Source organism: Carassius auratus, chromosome 2 (genome assembly GCF_003368295.1).
Source record: "Carassius auratus strain Wakin chromosome 2, ASM336829v1, whole genome shotgun sequence".
In the NCBI taxonomy this organism is placed as follows: Eukaryota; Metazoa; Chordata; class Actinopteri; order Cypriniformes; family Cyprinidae; genus Carassius; species Carassius auratus.
In genome coordinates, this window is record NC_039244.1 from 12,315,426 (window position 1) to 12,336,271 (window position 20,846).

Consider the following 20,846-nt stretch of genomic DNA (forward strand, 5'->3'; position numbering starts at 1 on the left):
CCTATTTGAAGAAGGACGAGCATATTGGTATGTTCATTATTTACTTGCAATACGATAACATATACATGCTTAATATGCAGTTTTGCTCTTCAACTAATTTTTGGCTCTATGCAGTCTCAAAAACTTTCATATTTAACCCCAACCATCTTACGTTTTTTAATGTCTATGTAGTCTAACGGTGAATATGATGTATTTTACCATTTAATCCCTTATGACTTACTTGACCAGTCATTACAGCGTCCACTATATCAGTAAAATATATACAACGCCTTATGTACAAGCTCTCTGCGCCGTATTTTGAGCAATTTGACAAGCACGACAGTGAACAAGCGTGAAAGCCCCCACTTCTCTCATACAGACACGCACGCACAGACACAAACACGTACGCACGTGCGCGCACTAGCTTCTGGTGAAAATGGGGCTTTAGCACTCATCTTACGTCATCTGGTCAGCATATTGCCTCTAATCAGAAGGCTGAAGGTTGGCTTGAAACATTAATTGGTGTAGGACATTGTTAACATCTCAATCGGCCCGTCCTTAGGGGATGGTGATCGTGTTGTCATGGTTTCAGTCATGATGTTGCCAGGTTTGATACAGCATCTTTCTTTCCGTGTGTCTGCATCCGCAGTAAAAGCGCACTTGGGGATGGAGAAAGCTACAGCCTGAAGGAGCGCAATTTCTGCACACGGGGAGAAATTACACCAGCTGGGCTTCAGTGTTCCTCTCTTCGCGCACTGGGTTTTTAAAGGGACGTACCGTTTATCATGTCTGCGAAGGAAAGACTCAAATACAAGATGACCAAAGACAGCGTTACCTTGCTGCCCTGCTTTTATTTCGTGGAGGTAAGTGATTTTAGCACACACTGAGATAGCTGTTCTTTTTGTATTGTCTAATTAAGAGAAGAGAGTTGATGGTGGTCTTCGTTTACAAAATGGTCACGTTCAAAATCAAAGCATTCAAGCGGATTGGAACCAAAGTGTGTTCATTCTGCATTACTGCTCGTTAACTTTGCATACATACTGTATGCAGTTCTGGTCGTGAGAAGGGCAAATGCATATAACACTTGTTGTATCTCATGTAAATGTTAAGGGAGTATTGCGTGATATGTGATACAAATTGTATTCTGGCTTTTGCGCATCCATTGTTGGCTTGCTGCTTGATGTCAGTCATGCAAAAACAATATTTTCCTGATTGTAAAATGCAATATGGATTATCACCGACCACATGGCCCTAGCAGAGTAATACTTAAAAATCTAAATGAAGAAAATCATCCACATTATTAACAGGACTGTTAACCTGAAAATATGTCTTTGATTTAAACATTGCTTTCTATCACAGAATTAAGAGGCGGCTCTTAAATATAGTGGGGTTGGATTATTGTTATTAAATGAAGGCCATTCTGGCATGACCTAGATATCACCAACAAATGAGTGCTGATCACTGGTGTCATGGAGATAATGGTACTAGTCTTTGATCTGTCTTGATTACTTGTCAACCTGCAGTGCTGAATTTTATGTTTCTTAAATATTAAAGAGTATTAAAACATGTTGTCGTATGTATTAAATATCATGGTCATGAACTATAGACTACTGTTTTTCTATTCTGTTTAAACAGTTCATTTTAGAGAATCATGACTATGATGAACTACTACATGATTAATAATAATAACAATAATAATAATAATAATAATAATAATAATAATAATAATAATAATAATCTTTCAATAAGATTTGTGAGTGCCTAATTGTAAAAATGGAATGAATGACAAAGGGCTTTAATCATGTGTTGTTGATAAAGGTATAACTTTATTTTCATTAAGATTCATATGTGATCTTTATGTCATGGGTAACGAGAAAGATTTCATGATACATACATGTTCCAGACATCAAATGTAAGATCCTACATCTTGCCAGGAATAGTCTCAGTTTTGTCAAATTAGACAGAATCAAAGCTCACTGGCTGCACTGAAATGAATATCATGTTCCCAGGTGTGCCCTGGCTACCTCCTATAGAGTAGCCTTCCTGCAGACACCTTGTTTCAGTACTATACTGAGAACAAATAAAAAATTAAGTCACTAATTTTGCCTAATTAACTTCACTGTTTGGCTGATATTTTTTAGTTGACTAAATGAACTACAAGATGGCCAGATCCCCCATTATGTGACTCACAGCTGAAAGTTTTCTACCTAATGTAAAATTTTAACAGTTTTTTACTTCAGTGTGTTACACACATACTTTTGGTGTCTTTTGAAAGGAGACCCTTTGGGCTGTACTTTTTATCAACCAAATTTGATAATGCTAGAAAATATTAAAAGTTATAGACACTTTTTTTTACCACACTGAATTTTTTTATATATAAAAAATACATGCAATCAGTCCTGGAGCAATCTAGAAAAGTAATGGGTTGAAAGTCAAATGTCCCATGAGTTTATATTTCAAATCTGAAGAAGATTCCATTAAAAATGAGGTTATGCAACCATTTTTTCTGAGACTATGTCTAGTCCCCCACCCCCCAATATAGTTTTTTACCAACTGTATTGAAGGATTTTACAAACAATTTTAGTCAATAAAAGTACCACTGCATAGTTTTTCAGTTAGAAAACAATAGATATAAACTTAGACATCATATAAGTGATTTATATGAGCACTAGAAAAATACAATAAGAATAATTTGAGTAAGAAAAATAAATAAGAAAAATAAAAAAGATTTAACTTTGTATGCCAATTACAGAACATCCTGAGATTGCTAGAAATGCAGCATTTAAAATGAATTCTGGTCATATAGTCAATCATCACGTGCTGATGGCAAGTTATAGAGATGCGCCATAAAATAAAAAATCACACTCTATTCATATAGATGGCGTTCACATTGATAGCTGTGATTACACAGTAATAGCGAGCTAATTTGCTTTCAAACAATTGTTAATCATGCAAATACAGGCACATTCAACATAAAACGCACTCACACATATATAACGTATGTTGAAAAAAAATAAAGAAAGAAAAAGGTGATCGCTTAGTTCTGCCTCCATCAGCTGACAGGTGCGTCAGAGCGTGCGTCACGTGCCGTCACGAAAGAGCGCCAGAATTTTAAACCTTTCTACAAAACCATGCTGATTTTTTTACTACCAAGATGCAGTTTCTGAGCGTGAGTTATTCCATTACCGGACACAAACAATACTGAAGAACTGAAACGTAAACAAAGGAATTATCATCCATATTACAACATTATTGCTTAGTTGGACTAAACGTGCTCCATGAGATTTTGTTCAGTGGACCCTTACCTTCCTAACTAAACCGGGATTTACAGCTGTGTATGTGTTTATGACTCGTTATTACGACGAATCTGGTATGTACTGCGTTTTCATTCTTCATGTTTTTATGTGTACTGCTTACACAAATCTAGCAAATACATTCTTTATATGCTTTCCATTGAAAAACAGCGATCTGTCATCGATGCCCTGAGGCTTAGATCTTTCTAATGATATATAGTTTGTCAAGATTAAATTTGTCCCGTTTCATTTAATCTATTCGTAAACATTGACACGTGCAAACAAGGAGGTTCAGGACGCCCGCGTCTATGTGCACACAGACTTTTTACCACCCCTTTTTAGAATGGGCTTGATTACAGTAATTTAACCCCCTACCCCTACCATTAATCTTCATGCAGTCCGTTTAAGTTTTGTAACTATTCAGTACGATGGCATATTTCCTTTGCATAGTTCAGCGCAATATATTTCCTCCTGTCACTGAGATACTATGGGGTGAAATGTGTCAATGAAAACAGTAGTTCTAGGATATCTAAAAAAGTTCATTGCATATTCACCTGAGAATACCCTTCATTCTCCCGTAATCACATATCTTCTGTCTAACCTTAGCGTGAACCCAGTACCGTTGACGAGTGTGAAAAGCCTCAGGGGATGGAACTCCAGCATAGTTTCATCCAAACTCTCATTATATGTATCGGCACTCACTCATTTACCAGCATAACGCTGATCGTAGCAGTTAGCTTGACAAGCACCAATACACAGCCATTGTCATTTAGGTTTTTAGAAGCAAGCATCTCCCAATGCATTTTACACTTCAGGACCAACTGTTTTTTCTTTTTTTGGTGACAAAATGTGGTATTACAAACAAGTATTTTTAAATACAGTATGATCTAAAAGGATCACAGCTGACCATGGGTACATTTCCCGAAAGAGCATTGTTAGCCAACTATAGCCACTAGCTCTGCTATTAATAACATATATAATGGTTATTTTTGTTCCTGAAACCATAGTTCAAATGAAAATTTGCAAACAGCATCGCAAACTTACCAGGTTGGAACTACAGCTCTCGAATTATGGTTAGAAGCATTGTTTCTTGTTAGTAGGATATGGACTTAAATTGATAATTCTCTTGGGCACAGCAAGCAAACTAATGCAGTAGGCCTACATTCTTAACTATTAAATCCATTTGAATATATATATATATATGAAGAGTGCCATCTGAAATTTTCATCTAAAATTAGTATTTTTATCATTCTCCTGTGCTTAGGTTGAGTCATTTTACTTTAATGGCAATGTGCAGTCAATTTTCCAGGCTATTAAAGTTAAATAACTGAACATAAATATAGGAGCCTGATAAAAATCCTAATTTTAGATGAAAATTTCAGATGGCACTTAGAGGCTTTTGCATCTGAACTCTTCATATATATCTATATATATATATAGATAGATAGATAGATATATATATATATATATATATATATATATATATATATATATATATATATATATATATATATATATATAGATAGATAGATAGATAGATATACACTCTTAAAGCAAAATAATTGGCTTCTGTTGTTCCATAAAGAACCTGTAATGTTCTTTATGGTGTAAAAAAGTTCTTCAGATTGTTGAAATGTTCTTCACACCACCAGCAACACACAACATCAAAGCAACATGCCCCTGCATTTTTACTAGAGAGCTGGTGACTTGTGGTGACATGAGCGACAATGACCGTTGTAGAATGTAGGTGTTAAATGACATGAATCATACCACAATGTTAAGAAAAGTTACTTGATGCAAATGAGATGCAAATTTCACAAGCGACAACCAATAGAGTAAAGACTTTGTCAGTAGAGTACTGTAGTGCAGGAAAGATTTCAGTGTTTTCCCTGTTTTTTTATGTATTTCACTGTAACCACATACATGGATTTAATAAAATGTGTGGAAAATCATCTTCAGTCTTAAGGAATTTAGGGGAGTTTGATTCATACATCGAAAGTTTGTTTTGTTAATATTTGATACAGTGAGCAGTTTAGTAGCTATTGTTGCAGTTCATATTTACTGTTTCCCCTGCATAATGTTGATTATTAGTGACAATACATTTTATTATTTGTCAAACTCTAAAGTTGTTATAGTTATTTGTGAGCACAGCTGTAGTTTATATAATACCACTGTGAATGCTACTTTAGCATAATGCTAATACGATAGCAGAATGCTAATCCTCTCGAGTCTAATTAGAATCTTAATCAAATTAGATTATTATCATTAAGTTAATGTTTTTAAGTTAGATTAGAATGATATCTTATTTTTTTTCTGCAATAGATCATTTGTGATTGCATTTTATAAACATATGGCCAGATATGCAGTCTACCAGTAACATTAGAGTGTTAGCATAGGAAAGCCCACAAACATCTTCACATTACAGAGACTAGCGACATACAAAGTGGCTGGAATTGTAAATGTTTATGAAAAAAATGGTTCTTTAGGAACTTCTCTAAATAATGGTTCTTTCATGGCATTGCTGTTAAAACCTCCATCTGGAACTTTCATTTTGAAGAGTCTATATAATATAAATATTTTAGTGTGTGAACAATCAGCACCACTTTTAAAGAGTATGACATAAGAGAGAACCTGCGATGAATAAAAAAAAATATGCAAAAGGATTTTTATGTTCATTACAGCAGCATCTCAGAAGATATTGAATCAATTAATTAGCGGAATTTATTACTCCACCACCTGTGTGTGACATCATTAACCACAGTCCTATATTGAGTTCAAAAGATGGAGTTGTGATCATGTTACTATGGTTTCGGGAAACAGTTATAAATAGTTGGTTAGCTTCTCCAACGATGGACTGTAATCAGTGAGTTATATCGTTGTCCAGGAAATAAATCCCATGTGAGTTCAATCCTTAATGTGAACAAAATACAGATCACATGATCAGATACAGTACCTCCATTGCACTATAATTGTCTGATTATCATGTCAGTGGAATAATTACCTCCCATCATGTTAGCAACTGTTTGCAAATTAGTGAGGATTAATTAAACTAGCAAACTATGGGACAGTGCACCATTTGTGTAAAAAATGTTGCATAATTGTTGTTGCTGTTCTCTACTCATGTTGCATATTTATTAAACAAGACCCATCTAATATATGATATTCCTTCTGTTTTATCTCTACAGCTCCCGATTCTGGTGTCCTCTGTGGTCAGCTTATACTTCTTGGAGTTGACAGATATTTTTAAACCAGTGCGTTCGGGCTATAGTTGCAATGACCGGAGTCTCAGCATGCCTTACATTGAGCCCACAAAGGAGGTCATCCCCTTCCTCACACTCTTCAGCTTGGCTTTCGCTGGTCCCGCGGTGACGGTAAATGCCAGAGTGACACTTGCACTTTTGTTTAGTATAGAGAGCACTCTTACTTACTCATGAATGAATATTTAAGTTAATATTAATTAATCTACTTTTGATTGTGTGTCTCCAGTTTCTCTGTAGTCACCTGAAATTGTTGGTAGCTTTGCACATTTCATGCCCCTGGACTCATTATGTTGTGTTTTCCCTCCATGTGTTCCATGTACCATGTTTATTGTGTCATAATGTTCAAGTGTGTCTTGTCATTTTTGTCATTAACATTCGCCTTATAAGCTGCATACAGTTCAGTTTTTGGTTGTCCAGTCCCGTCGAAGTGTACGTGTGTTTGTGCCTTCTCCCTATGGATTACCCCATGTGGTTAATTAAAGACTTTGTATCATCATCTTCCCCGTTACGTGCTTCTATCCCGCACCACACCTTGACAGAACACAGTTCATGTTAAAGACCCAATGAAATTAATTAATGGCTTTAGCTTTGTCTGAGCCACAAACCATGATTTGCTACATTCTAATTGGCAGTAGCATTTTTAGGGGGACATTCTCCTTCTAGAGAGCATCTTATTGGACAAGCATCTGTGTAGTGCAGGATGAGTCACTTTTTTTTCTTTTTTTTTTGATGGCTTCAAAGCTAATAAACAGATATGCAACTACATTTATAAGTAATAAATAAAACAGAAGTATATTTACATTTATGCATTTAGCAGATTCATTTATTTAGAGTGACATAAAATGGAACATAAGCCATTTGTCAAACTAGACTAAAAACTACATAATTCAAGTATAGGTTTCTATGATTTCACCTCATCTAAATTGTTGTTGGCATTTATATTTGTGTTCTCTTTCTTCATTTTCATTTCTTGTTCTTTACTCTTGCCTGGCATGTTGTCTTCTCCCCAAACTGTCAGTGAAGTTTTGACTGCCGCCCACCCAGCGTGCATTTGGAACATCAGCTGGGCGACAAGGCTCTAAGCCTCTCCAGGCATGTTGCGAATGTATTATCAAGATCCTAGGTGATGAACTCATGAGTCTAATAGATTTCCCACAATCGCATTTCACCATCTGTATACATGTTGATATTTAAAAGGGTGTCATTGCAGCTCGGTGGAAATATCTCCAAAACCTAATGTCCCGTTTCTTCAGATTTTCAAAAGTTGGAAGTTCTTTTGAGAGCTATTTTAACTATACTTCAAAAGTTTGGGCTCAGTAAGATACAGACATTCTTTTGAATTTTGAAATGGTTTCCACAAAAATATTAAGCAGCACAGCTGTTTTCAAAGAAATGTTTCTAGAGCACCAAATAAGCATATTATAATGATTTTCAAAGGATCATGTGACACTGAGAACTGGAGAAATGACTGCTGAAGATTCAGCTTTTCCATCACATTAATAAATCATATTTTATAATGTATTCAAATAGCAATCAATTATTATAATTTTAATAATATTACTTTTTTACTGTAGTTTAGGTTAAATAAATGCAGTCTTGGTGAGCATGAGAGACTTTATTCAAAAACATTTTAAAAAATTAAAACATCAAACTTTTGAGCAGTAGTGTAGCTTTTGAAGAAATAGGTCACTGGGTCGTAGTTGTGTCAATGACTATTTAGGGTGTCCAAAAAGGAAACTGAAAATTTTCAGTCAAAATGTCCAGCTCTTAGTAATATACACTTTGTATTCATGTTGTTTTGTATGTTTTTGAAAAATATTTTAATCCATTTTCGAGGTAAGGTTGCCTGTCATTGCCTAAGTTGCTTATAAAATTCACAATGGTTTAAAATGTGTTATTCCAAAGTTGGTCTCATCAACATCATCTTGCAATTGCCTCGAGCTCGCTCCACCTAAATTCATCAGAGAGCAGATTCGTTTAATGTTTAATGACATATTTGTTTCATCATCTTCCCAGCACGTCGCTTGGTGTTTTCATCACATTAGGTGCTCCACCATTCTGCCCTAATTAATTTTGCAAGGTGGTTATGCTCTTTTGAGTTCTATCACTGTTGCTTATCCTGTGCATTTTGCACTTGTCAACCACTGTAAATAAAGTCTGCAGTTGGTCTGCATTCAAGCATGGGTACAAATGGCCACCTCAGCTAAAACATTTGAGTCATCATTTTGACTTCTGCTCTATGTTTTATCACTCAGCAAAACTATCTCTATGATAAATCACCCAAATCAGTTTTGGGCCTCAGTACTGTATGGGTATTATGGCTGAGCCTTCACTAGCAGGTGGTGTGTGAATGTGTATCCTGCTGATAGCTCCAGCTTTTATGGTAGTGCCTGCTGCTCTCAAGTGCTGCACTTGACTGTAGGTGTGCGGTAAGTGTGATCTCAGGGGGGTTCGATCACTTGTTCATTTCTCTCACTCTCTGTCTCGTCCTCCACTGCAGATGTCCCCTTCAGAAAGGTTTCTGCTTTCATTTACATGGAATTAACAGTTTAGCCATTGCAAATGTGGAGGCCTGAATGACTTTCAAGACACATCCCTCGTAATTTTTTTTAGTTTTGGATGAAATCCCTCTCATTTTGCTATGAATGAATGGATGGGTGGATTGGAGTGATTACTTTAATTATAGTAATGGAGTTTATGTGTCAGTGATTGTATTAGAAATAACCCCTGGAAGCCTCTAAAACGGAAATGGGTGGCGGTATAAGGGGGGTGCTGTATGTTTGGGTAAACACAGATGACCATCTTCCCACAGATTATGATTGGGGAAGGGATCCTGTACTGCTGCTTGGCCAGAAGAAACATTGCCATCAAAACAGAGGCTAACATAAATGCTGCTGGCTGCAATTTCAACTCTTACATCCGAAGAGCTGTGAGGTTTGTGGGTGGGTGTATATATTTCTCTATTAAAAGCCATATAGCTTGTATAAATATTGGAATACTTTTTTGATCTTGACTCATTTTGTATGTTTTATAGTTTTTGTACTATAATGAGTTTGATATTAATAATGAAAGCTCCATCTATTGTATTGCAAGTTTAGGAAGTCTTCTTGCTGCTTATGAAATGTAGTAAATGCTGACTGAGGAAAAAGTTTTGTGTGTGTTTTTTTCTTTTGTGCTTTTGTCTCATTTTCAGGGGTCCATGTGTTTGGCCTGTGTATCACAGCGCTCATCACAGATATTATCCAGCTGGCCACGGGAAACCATGCCCCCTACTTCCTCACTGTGTGCAAGCCCAACTACACTAGCCTCAACACTTCCTGTGATGAGAACTCTTTCATTGTGGATGACATCTGCTCTGGGCCTGATCCAGCGGCAATCAATGCTGGCAGGTCAGAGAGCAGTATCTGTGTCATACTGTAATTCGTAAAGCTCATTGCATAATCATGCCCAAAAAAGGTCTAAATTTGGACAAAGTATGACGTACTATTTTCAGCATGAAATGGTGTTTGTAACCCATTTTGCTTCCATATTGTGAAGCATTTTTAAAGTGAAACAGGATATTAAACCAGCAAAACAAAAAAAAAAAGATATATAATTTTATCCATTGGGAATTGTTTGAATGGGCATTTTATACCAGAATGGAGCCATATCGAATACGTGTTTGCCAAATAGTGTGTAAATATCAGTGTGGCTATTGGTTAACATTGTCAAATAGCCTGTGTGATCAGTGATGTCAGAAGAAAAGGAAAGTCTTTTTTAGAGGCAGAGCAAGTTACTGTTACTAAATATTTTCTTATTAAAGATTATGAAAATGTTTTTTATTTTTTATAAATGCAACAAGTCAATTACAATAAGACAGCGAACATGCATTTAAAAAAAGTAAATTGAATCTGTTTTGATTTAACCTGGTCTTAAAATTTAAAAAGAAAATTCTCAATGGACTATGATCAGCCTCCATCTGTGATAATCTGATTGAAAAGACATTTCTTTTCATTTTTTATTTTTTTTCATTATCACTTGAGTTTGAACTGGCAAGATTTTTGCCATTTTAAGATTTCTCATTATTAAAATACCTATGACATGCAATGATTCAGACTGACTTTACTAAAAGCTCACTCTGAAACTCAAAAGTCAGATGATGGAGTATGGGTGATCAATAATATACCCAAACAAAGATGATTTGACATATAATGGCTGACATAATTTAAATGGACCTGTTGCACAGCAACTCTACTTACTGTAAAAATCTTGGTTGGATCAATAGATTTGTATTTAATCTCTGCTTTAGACAGTGTAGATAAATCTGAAGGCAGCAGAATGAATATGGCACTATCCTCTGGCTCATGGCGTTCGTGTAAAACCCACACAGAATTCAGTTTTGATGCTTTGCTCACAACCCGGCTGCCCATTCCAGCACACCCACACACATCCATTTGCGCAGCTCTGCTTTTCAATCTTCCACTCATTTCATGCACTCTCAATAGCCATGATTATATGTTGTGCAGACATATAACGTAAAAATTTAACGTAAAGAGGGTCGATGTGATGTGTGTGTCACCTAAGACTTACAGTTCTGTTACGTACACTGAAATGTGTCTCTAAATTATCTAGCACACTCTAGCATATTCAGACATATCTGTTGGTTTTATGAGAACATTCTTGGAAATAAAAAGCTCTGATACTGTTTGGTGCACTAAATGAGTTAGAGCACTATGGACAGTATTATCTATGGCTTTCCCTTCCCATCTGTCTTTTAGCATGATACAATACTTCAAATGTGTTCAGTGTGAAAAAGATCTAATGATCTGACCAGGCTGTCCGTCTCTCATCACAGGAAGTCCTTCCCATCTCAGCACGCCACTCTGGCAGCTTTTGCGGCTGTGTATATCTCCGTAAGTAATCTACTTGACTCATGGCACAGTTGACTCGAGCGATATGTAACTGCATGCCAAATAATCCAACTGTCCTTACCACTCTTAAGCATTTTCATTAAACTTCAGTCAAAAGGCTGGTCTCCTTCCACAGATGTACTTTAACGCCACTCTGACTGACTCATCCAAGCTGCTGAAGCCACTTCTGGTGTTTTCCTTTATCATATGTGGCATTATCTGTGGCCTGACTCGCATCATTCAGTTCAAGAACCATGCCGTGGATGTCTACAGTGGCTTTCTCATTGGAGGGGGCATAGCCGTCTACCTGGTGAGTCCTGCTGTGGCAGAAGCTTTCAAAGGCACTGTGTGGATGATAATTAATTTTTCATATTACTATGACCAATCCAATCCAAGAAAAGAATCACAGAGAATTAGTGAGGTGCTATAAGACAATGCTGTTTTAATGGAGATAAAAATAGCTCACTCATAGCTCACACAAATCCCTTGTGGCTTCTTTTCTGCTCTCCATCCCCCCACATTCCTCCCACCATTTCTTTCTATTCCTCTCACTCACTTTCCTTCTTCCCTGCTCAATCTGCTCTGAGGGCTACGTACACCCTGTGATTTTTAACACCAGCAACAATGCCAAAAATTCTTTAGGGGGAATTAACGCAGATGAGGTTAATCAGTAAATCAAGTCCCAAATGTAATGTTTGTTGTGTACGCTGATCAGGACAAGCAAATTACAATGTAATGCTGTTTGATACTCTGGCTGTGGAATCCCACATCGGGTCTATAGATCATAGACAATAAAACTTAATGTAAATGTAAATGAGTTAATGTAGACTCATGATGGACAATGTAGGCACCATGTGTATTATTTTTGGAGAATGAAAACAAGGCTGCTGATCATTCAGCTAATGTTAATGTGGAAAATATATTTTGGCAAAGCACTTACGGTGACAAAATAACTTGAAAAAATGACATAGGACCTTATGTCATGATTCTGCCCTCGTGTCCTTGATTTTTCCTAGTCTTGAGGCAGGATCATGGCAGACCCGTGTTTTGTGTACAAGCACATGGCCTTGTCTTTGGGCCATGTGCTTGTGTTGTCTCGTTCCCTTGCCCCGCCCCCCTTGTTAACCTAGTCGTGTCTTGATTGTCCCATCTGTGCCACCTGTCGTGTCTTGATTGTTCCCCCTATTTAGATCTCCTAGTGTGCTCTGTCTTGCGTCGGTTCATTGTGATTTGTGATTGTTCCTCACCTGTGATTGTGATTTGTACCTGTACCTCAATTGTGAGTGTTTCTCAGATGTGTTCCTACCTGTCAGCCTCGTGAAAGAAGTATTCCCCTTTGTGAGATTGTATCCTGTATAGCCGTGAGTGTTATTTGTAGTTAGTGTTCTCCTGTCTTGAGTCTTTGTTTATCTCGTCTAGTCAGTCTATTTAGTATTTGCTGTATCTGCCCTAGTCCTGTTTTCCCCCTCGTGGGTTTTGTTTTCCCCTTTTTGTGAATAAACCCCTTGTTTTGTGATTCCCTGTCTGCACTTGAGTTCCTCCCTTGCCTAACCCTGACACCTTAAGTCAACATTGCAAAAAAAAAAAAATCTGGTCAGACTGATCGGTTTACTGGTTCTAGTTGGGTTTGTGTACTTTACAGATGGTCAGACTGACAGACTTGCTGGCTAGCTAAAGCTGGGGACACAGTTAACAACTAGCTAAAACATTATAAGACAGGACCCAACACACATAAAAACTCTTTCCATCAGCTGAAGAAGATTCTAGTCTTTGACAGTCAGAAAGAAGCACACAAACCTGATGACCTAATGAGTCGGTCCACTACATGCAGTGCCTATAAAAAAAACATCAAACCCCTTTGAAAGAGATACTTTTTTTGTCATACAGCCTGAAATCTAACCCCAACCAAAAAAAAAAAAAACATTTCAGCTTTATTTACTAAAAAACTAGAATAACACGTTTGGAAAAGTCATCAGTTCCCTGATTTAATACTTCATAGAGACACTCCTTCATTCTTTGCACAATTGCTCAAGTTCAGAAATTCCGTGTTGAGCGGCAATGGACTGCTCTCTTCAAGTGCATTCCCAAATTTTCAATAGGATTTAAATCAGTGCTCTGACTTAGCCACTCAAAGACATTCATCTTCCTATATTTAAGCCATTGTGTTGTTCTTTTAGGATTAGGATTATTGTCATGTTGGAAGGTGATTGACCTGCTCATCTTCAGCTGTCTAGCAGAAGGATGCAAGTTTTCCTCAATAATTTGGATGTACTTGACAGTATCCAATTTCCTTTCCAATACTGACCAATCGCCCAGTCCCTGCTGAAGAGAAACACCCCCACAACATAATGCTGCCACCAGCATGCTTCACAGTAGGTATGGTATGTTTTGGGTGATGTGTTTGTTTTTCACTAAACATGTGCTGAAAGAAAGAAGCCTTTCCTAAAAAAAGTGTCACACACAGTCTCATTTGCACTAAGCAAAAACACACCTGGAAGACTCTGATGCCATCAGGAAAAAGTTGCCATGGTCTGATGATACCAAAATTGACAAGTGCAAACACAACACAACACACCTTTCAAAACACACCATATCTACTGTAAAGCATGGTGGTGGCAGCAGTGTTTCTCTTCTATCTCTATCACTTTCATGACTGAGATCTATATGGCATCTATTGATTGATGTTGGTGTATATATTCTTAATTTTTTCACGTTAGGGTCTGTATGCAGTCGGAAACTTTAAACCTAGTGAAGACACATCTCTGAAGACACATGTACATCCTCCTCTCCGACAACCACAACCACAGCCACCGCAACCTCAACCACTGCCCCAGCCAGTGGTGCCTCCACCTGCCATGCGGGAGCCTCTGAGACCTTTACCAAACCTGAACACCGATCTACCACGCTTTCTTCCACCTAAGAGCCTGAGTATGCGTGAGCGTCCCACCTCAGCTCGCTCTGAGAGTATCCTCCTACGTGGCCCGTCCCACAGAGAGAACATGTCCAGTTTGAAAAGGGCAAGCACAGAGGTAGAGTACATAACGCCTCCCAGTCCCCTCTGCAAGGAGAGTTTTGTGACATTCAGTAACACCTTGCCCCGGGTGCACTCAACTGGAATTGAAGAACCAGTGCCTCGTCGCCATGCTGCTATCCATGCCTCCATGGACTCCACACGTTCCAAGCAGCTGCTGTCACAATGGAAGACCAAGAATGAGAACCGCAAGCTGTCTCTTCAGGTGATGGAGGCTGAGGCTGGACAACTGTCTCCCCAGCGAAACATGGAGCTCCGCTGCAGCTCTGAACCCTCAGCCATGGGCTTAGATGGTGAGCTCCGTGGTGGACCTCCTGGACAGTATATGAAGCTAGCTGCAAGTGCTGTGCCATTAGCCAATCATAATAGCTCTGGTGGCCTAACTGGTGGTGCTAGGGTATCAATCCAGTCACGACCAGGATCGTCCCAACTTGTACACATCCCTGAGGAGACCCAAGAGAACGCGAGCTCCTCACCTCAGGAGGATTGTGGGGAGGTGAATGAGGATGGGGGAGGGGGCGAAACTGCACGGTCAAAATGGCTGAAGGTGGCCGAGAAGAGTACTGCCTGTCGGACTAACAGCCAGCCACGTATCATGCAGGTCATCGCAATGTCCAAGCAGCAGGGCATGTTGCACGGTAGTCCTAAAAGTGAAGGCAGCAACGTGAGTTGTACAGGATCCATCCGTTACAAAGCCCTCATGGATCAGGAACCCAACATTGTTCGAGTGGAGGCCCACCCTGAGAACAAGCCTGTGGTTAGACCACCATCTACAGATGGCAGTGGGTCCTGGAGGTGGAAACCGCAGGAGCGGGGCAGCATCCGGCAATCCCTCGAACTCAACGACTTAAACCGGGACTCCGAAAGCTGTGAGTCATTGAAAGATGGCTACGGTTCCATAGATGGCAACCGGAGCCTACCTGACATGAGCAACCCCCATCATCCCCATTTCCACCATCACCACCACCAACAGAGTATCACCACCATCCGAGTCACACCGGTAGAAGCCAGCAGTGAAGCCACCTCGGAAACTCTCTCCACCACCTCCAGTAGAGACTCCACACTACGCAGGAAAGGCAACATCATACTGCTGCCGGACAGAGGACCTAGTCCCGATAATGCCAGAAACCTGCCTCACTTTTTCAAACCCTCTCCTACACCTCCACCCATTTTGACTTTCAAGGAATGAAAGAAACCTCTTTCCATACCAATCCTAAGAGTTGCCTTGCTCTCTGAACTGAAGATTGGATGCTTTGCTAGGGGACAGAGTAGAGCCGGTCATTCTGGATACATCTACCGTACATTCCCTGACCGTTAGACACAACTGCATTCTCCAGAACATGTAAGGCAACATCGTCAATCATTCTGTAGGACTCGATACTATAACATAAGCACAAAATATGAAATTTGGGGCTGTTTGGTAAAGGTGATTGTTTGATTTGCCTATTTCATTTGGATTAGCTTTGAATCCATTGTCTTATCAGAACTGTCTGTTCTCAGTGTGAGTGCTTTTGTACATTTATATATATTTTCTCAATATAAATATTTGTACGTATTCTGGACAATTCGGAGCACATTTTTCATGCTTAAGGATAATAATTGTTTTTACTATGTTGCTATGAAATATTTTAGCCACGCTTTCAATCAGATTCTTTAGACAAATAGGAGAATGTTATTGTGATGTTTACAGAGGGATTTAGCAACAGTGTATTAACCAAATGGATTTTGGTTTTGTTTAAGGGGCTTGTTTAACCATATACACTGTATGTTTTGGTGACCACGAATGAGCTATTTTTATTCAAACAGCTGAAAGCACTCTTTGCTGGCATAGAGACAATGAATTTATAGAGACTCAGCCTTTGGCATTGTAATGCTGAGAACAATACATTCTTCAGACATTAATGTCATATTGCCTTTGTATAATATAGAACTTTTATTTGGTTTCATAGGCTAATGAGTACTTTTTCACTAACATATATTGATTTGTAAGCCCCCATATTTTGTAGTGTGCATTGAGCAGATTTATAATTGTGTTTTATGGTCCATTGCTGTATGTTTACGGTGATGTATCGTGCATTATTTTCTTGGTTGTCCCCCCATTTTGCCTGGCAGAATGGGGTTATATAGCTACTGAGGTGCATCGTCCGCTTCATTTTTAAGATTGTGGGCATAAACAAATGACTCATACATCACTGCACATTGCAAAGAAGCATACACAATATGAGAGCAATATGAGGCCCCCCAAGGTACTAGTGGGAATTCATTGCTTTTTTTTTTTAAACATCTAAAAAAAAAAAAAAAAAAAAATACTAATAATCATTATTCATAGAGTGCCTCAAAAAGTATTATATGCCTATTAGCTAGTGATAACTTAGCTCCTTCTTGCAGTAACTAGACAAAAATGTTGCTGCTGTAATGATTTCGGTGCAGAATTGACAGATGTTCACTGACTTTGCTTTAAATAACCATTGCCTGTGCCATCAAATGGCACTGAAAAACGGGCACAGTAACTTCATTGATGACAAGTGCTGCATAAACTAAGTTTAAATAAAAATGCACATAATAGACAATGTAAGGATTCGTCCTGTGTGGCGTGTATATTTCTAAACAGTTCTAAACTGTGTATTTCTATTTCTAGCTCATTGTTTACATCCTTGATAGGACCATATTGTAATATATACATAAATATTGCTAAATAGGAATGTATGTTGAGCAAGGTGACAGATACATGTAGTCAATTCATGTACAGTGTCATTTATATGATGTTGGTTATTATTATTATTTTTTTATTGAACTAAAGCCTTCATTGATATATGTATATATTTTGATGTGTCTGTTAAGAATGAATCCGAAACAACACATTTTGAAGTTTTATATATGCTTGTACAGTATAAATGTACCTCACATTATGGCTTTAACCTGTCCTTACATATGCATGGTGACTTAAAACGGTATGTACTGTAACTAAAGGATTTGTTTTGCTTTGCTTTTCTTTTGTAGATGATGTCTTTAATAGTGAATCAACCGAATGATCATTCAGTCTTTTTACCCCTGTAAATAGGTATTTGTAACCTTGCCAGCAAACTGTTGAAATGTGAAAGCGCTCAGTGGGTTATCATAGAGACACTTGCTTTATTAGTTCTCTAAACAAGATATGGTACATCAGAGAAATGTCTTTTGGGTTGAACCTGTTGACAGATATTTGGAAATTTCACCTTGTGGGGTTTTGTTTAGCAATGTATTTTGACTGAGGATGATATGTCTTAATATATATTGAAATAAATGTTTGGTATCAAAACCAAAATAAGCATTTTTTTTATTATTATTTCCACACTCTTTCTGTATGGTGTCATAAAAGATCAAAATGTATTTAATCAGTTTTTTATGGCTTGTTGTGAAGTGTTCTGTCTTATTTCCTATTTATAGCGAAAAGTCCTTCTATACGTGAGAATACATATGCCCACAGGCCACCCACAGTCTGTTCACTAACCATCTGATGCATATTGCAAACAAAACTGGTAAGCACTTTCTCAATCTTGTTCAGATATGATATATTCTCAATTTCTATAAAGCACACAGGTTATTTTTTGTCAGTCCTGAAAATATTTTATTTGTGCTAGTCTGTTTTTTGGGTATATTATAGCTCAGTGTAATTATGTCATGACAACTCTTGAGAGTTTAGCATGGTAATATACATGACAATGTTAATGTGTTTGGTCTTAGCAGAACAGATCTGCTATGCTGCTGCTGCAGCAAAGAAAGAAGCAAGACTTGCTACTGCCAATACTTTTACAGACGTGCTGCTGTGAGCATGTAAGAAATACTGTTGCTGCACTTTTATCATATATGAAGTAACAATATGAAGTAATAATTACTCGAAATGACCCTGTAGCAGATCTATACAGGTGGAGCTAGGGAAGGTGGGGTGTTTCTGAAGCACGCTGCAACTGCTACAGAAAGCACTAGCCAAGTATTTGAATGTTGAGCAGCAAGCTCTGTTGCTGCCAATAGAAACCAATCAGCTGTGCCATATGAATAATGATGTGATTATATCAGATTAAGTTAGAATCAGCCTGTGTCATCAAGAGTTTCATGACAGTGGTGCAATTTTATTTATTCAGACTTTTTACCTGCAATTCTGTTAAATAATTGCAAGATATACAGGTCCTTCTCAAAAAATTTGCATATTGTGTAAAAGTTCATTATTTTCCATAATGTAATGATAAAAATTAAACTTATATATATTTTAGATTCATTCCACACCAACTGAAATATTTCAGGTCTTTTATTGTTTTAATACTGATGATTTTGGCATACAGCTCATGAAAACCCATGAAAACTCATGATCTCAAAAAATTAGCATATCATGAAAAGGTTCTCTAAACGAGCTATTAACCTAATCATCTGAATCAACTAATTAACTCTAAACACCTGCAAAAGATTTCTAAGGCTTTTAAAAACTCCCAGCCTGGTTCATTACTCAAAACCGCAATCATGGGTAAGACTGCCGACCTGACTGCTGTCCAGAAGGCCATCATTGACACCCTCAAGCGAGATGGTAAGACACAGAAAGAAATTTCTGAACGAATAGGCTGTTCCCAGAGTGCTATATCAAGGCACCTCAGTGGGAAGTCTGTGGGAAGGAAAAAGTGTGGCAAAAAACGCTGCACAACGAGAAGAGGTGACCGGACCCTGAGGAAGATTGTGGAGAAGGACCGATTCCAGACCTTGGGGGACCTGCGGAAGCAGTGGACTGAGTCTGGAGTAGAAACATCCAGAGCCACCGTGCACAGGCGTGTGCAGGAAATGGGCTACAGAGAAGCAGCACTGGACTGTTGCTCAGTGGTCCAAAGTACTTTTCGGATGAAAGCAAATTTTGCATGTCATTCGGAAATCAAGGTACCAGAGTCTGGAGGAAGACTGGGGAGAAGGAAATGCCAAAATGCCTGAAGTCCAGTGTCAAGTACCCACAGTTAGTGATGGTCTGGGGTGCCATGTCAGCTGCTGGTGTTGGTCCACTGTGTTTTATCAAGGGCAGGGTCAATGCAGCTAGCTATCAGGAGATTTTGGAGCACTTCATGCTTCCATCTGCTGAAAAGCTTTATGGAGAATAAGAAGATTTCGTTTTTCAGCACGACCTGGCACCTGCTCACAGTGCAAAAACCACTGGTAAATGTTTTACTGACCATAGTATTACTGTGCTCAATTGGCCTGTCAACTCTCCTGACCTGAACCCCAGGGAGAATCTGTGGGATATTGTGAAGAGAAAGTTGAGAGACGCAAGACCCAACACTCTGGATGAGCTTAAGGCCACTATCGAAACATCCTGGGCCTCCATAACACCTCAGCAGTGCCACAGGCTGATTGCCTCCATGCCACGCCGCATTGAAGCAGTCATTTCTGCAAAAGGATTCCCGACCAAGTATTGAGTGCATAACTGAACATAATTATTTGAAGGTTGATTTTTTTTTTGTATTAAAAAAACTTTTCTTTTATTGGTCAGATGAAATATGCTAATTTTCTGAGATAGGAATTTTGGGGCTTTTTTCTTATTCCTGTGTTTATATCTCACAATTCAGACATTTTTAACTTAAAATTATCAGATTTTTTTTTTTTTTTTGCCAGTATTTAAAAAGTAATTGTGATCACACAATTCAGACTTTTCTTCGCTTATTTGAGTGAGTTTATATCTCTCACTTCTGATTTGCGAGATATGAACTCAGAATTGATAGATACAAACTCAAAATTGCAAGGAAAAAAGTCAGAATTGTGAGATAAAGTTGCAGTTGCCTTATTGATTTGTTTATTCTGTGGCGCAAACAGGCTTCCATAAAGATTGCATCAGTCTGTCTGTGATGAAAACCAGTGAGCTTTAGTATCCATGTTTTTGTGCAAGTATCCAAGCCTTGTCGGTCCTAAGGGCACATCTTAAGTAAATGAAATGACCAGCTCTAACAAATGACCTCACATTTTATTCATAGCGGGAATCAACAATCTACTTTTAGTTCACAATCACGTGATCTTTATTTATATGCTCTGCCAAGCTCAGTGTTTGACTCTGCGTACTGTACCTCTATGAAGTGTCAAAAGCCAGGAAAGTGGGTCTGGTTAGCATTGCTGAATCCAATCAGTGGGTCCTAAGTAGGTCAGAAAGCTGACCTAAATTGAGGAAGAGATTCTTACTTCCCTTCACTTCACAGAGCATCCCCTGAAGACCAGATCTGCATTGTGTTGAGAGGGGAGTAGAGTGTGAACAGTCCTGTAATATATCAGAGACTAAGACAACAAGGGAACAGAGGCAGCTAAAAGAACAAATGATGACGCGAAGAACCATTCCTCACTAAAAATACTGCAACATGAAAAAAATTGCTAATTTGCTAATGCTAACAACAAA

At 38.2% G+C, this 20,846-nt stretch overlaps 1 protein-coding gene across 2 annotated transcripts; it reads left to right on the top strand.

The window, feature by feature from the left end:
- Positions 1-333: 333 nt before the first annotated feature.
- LOC113115825 (phospholipid phosphatase-related protein type 4-like) lies at positions 334-17,236 on the top strand. Of its 2 annotated transcripts, XM_026283476.1 has the most exons (8): positions 334-480; positions 629-842; positions 6,458-6,643; positions 9,345-9,474; positions 9,726-9,921; positions 11,367-11,424; positions 11,558-11,731; positions 14,139-17,236. In XM_026283476.1, exons 2-8 carry the CDS (start codon positions 765-767, stop codon positions 15,639-15,641), a joined length of 2,325 nt encoding a protein of 774 aa, XP_026139261.1. In that variant the 5' UTR covers positions 334-480; positions 629-764; the 3' UTR covers positions 15,642-17,236. The 2 variants fall into 2 exon arrangements, with proteins under 2 accessions (XP_026139261.1, XP_026139252.1); XM_026283467.1 differs by having other exon boundaries at positions 334-842.
- Positions 17,237-20,846: the final 3,610 nt, after the last annotated feature.

Excerpts from the sequence above, each read along its gene's own strand:
- LOC113115825 (XM_026283467.1), top strand. The coding sequence starts at position 765 with ATGTCTGCGAAGGAAAGACTCAAATACAAGATGACCAAAGACAGCGTT. Across the intron at positions 9,922-11,366 it reads GCGGCAATCAATGCTGGCAG|GAAGTCCTTCCCATCTCAGC; the intron begins GTCAGAGAGCAG and ends CTCTCATCACAG. Across the intron at positions 11,732-14,138 it reads GGGGCATAGCCGTCTACCTG|GGTCTGTATGCAGTCGGAAA; the intron begins GTGAGTCCTGCT and ends TTTTCACGTTAG.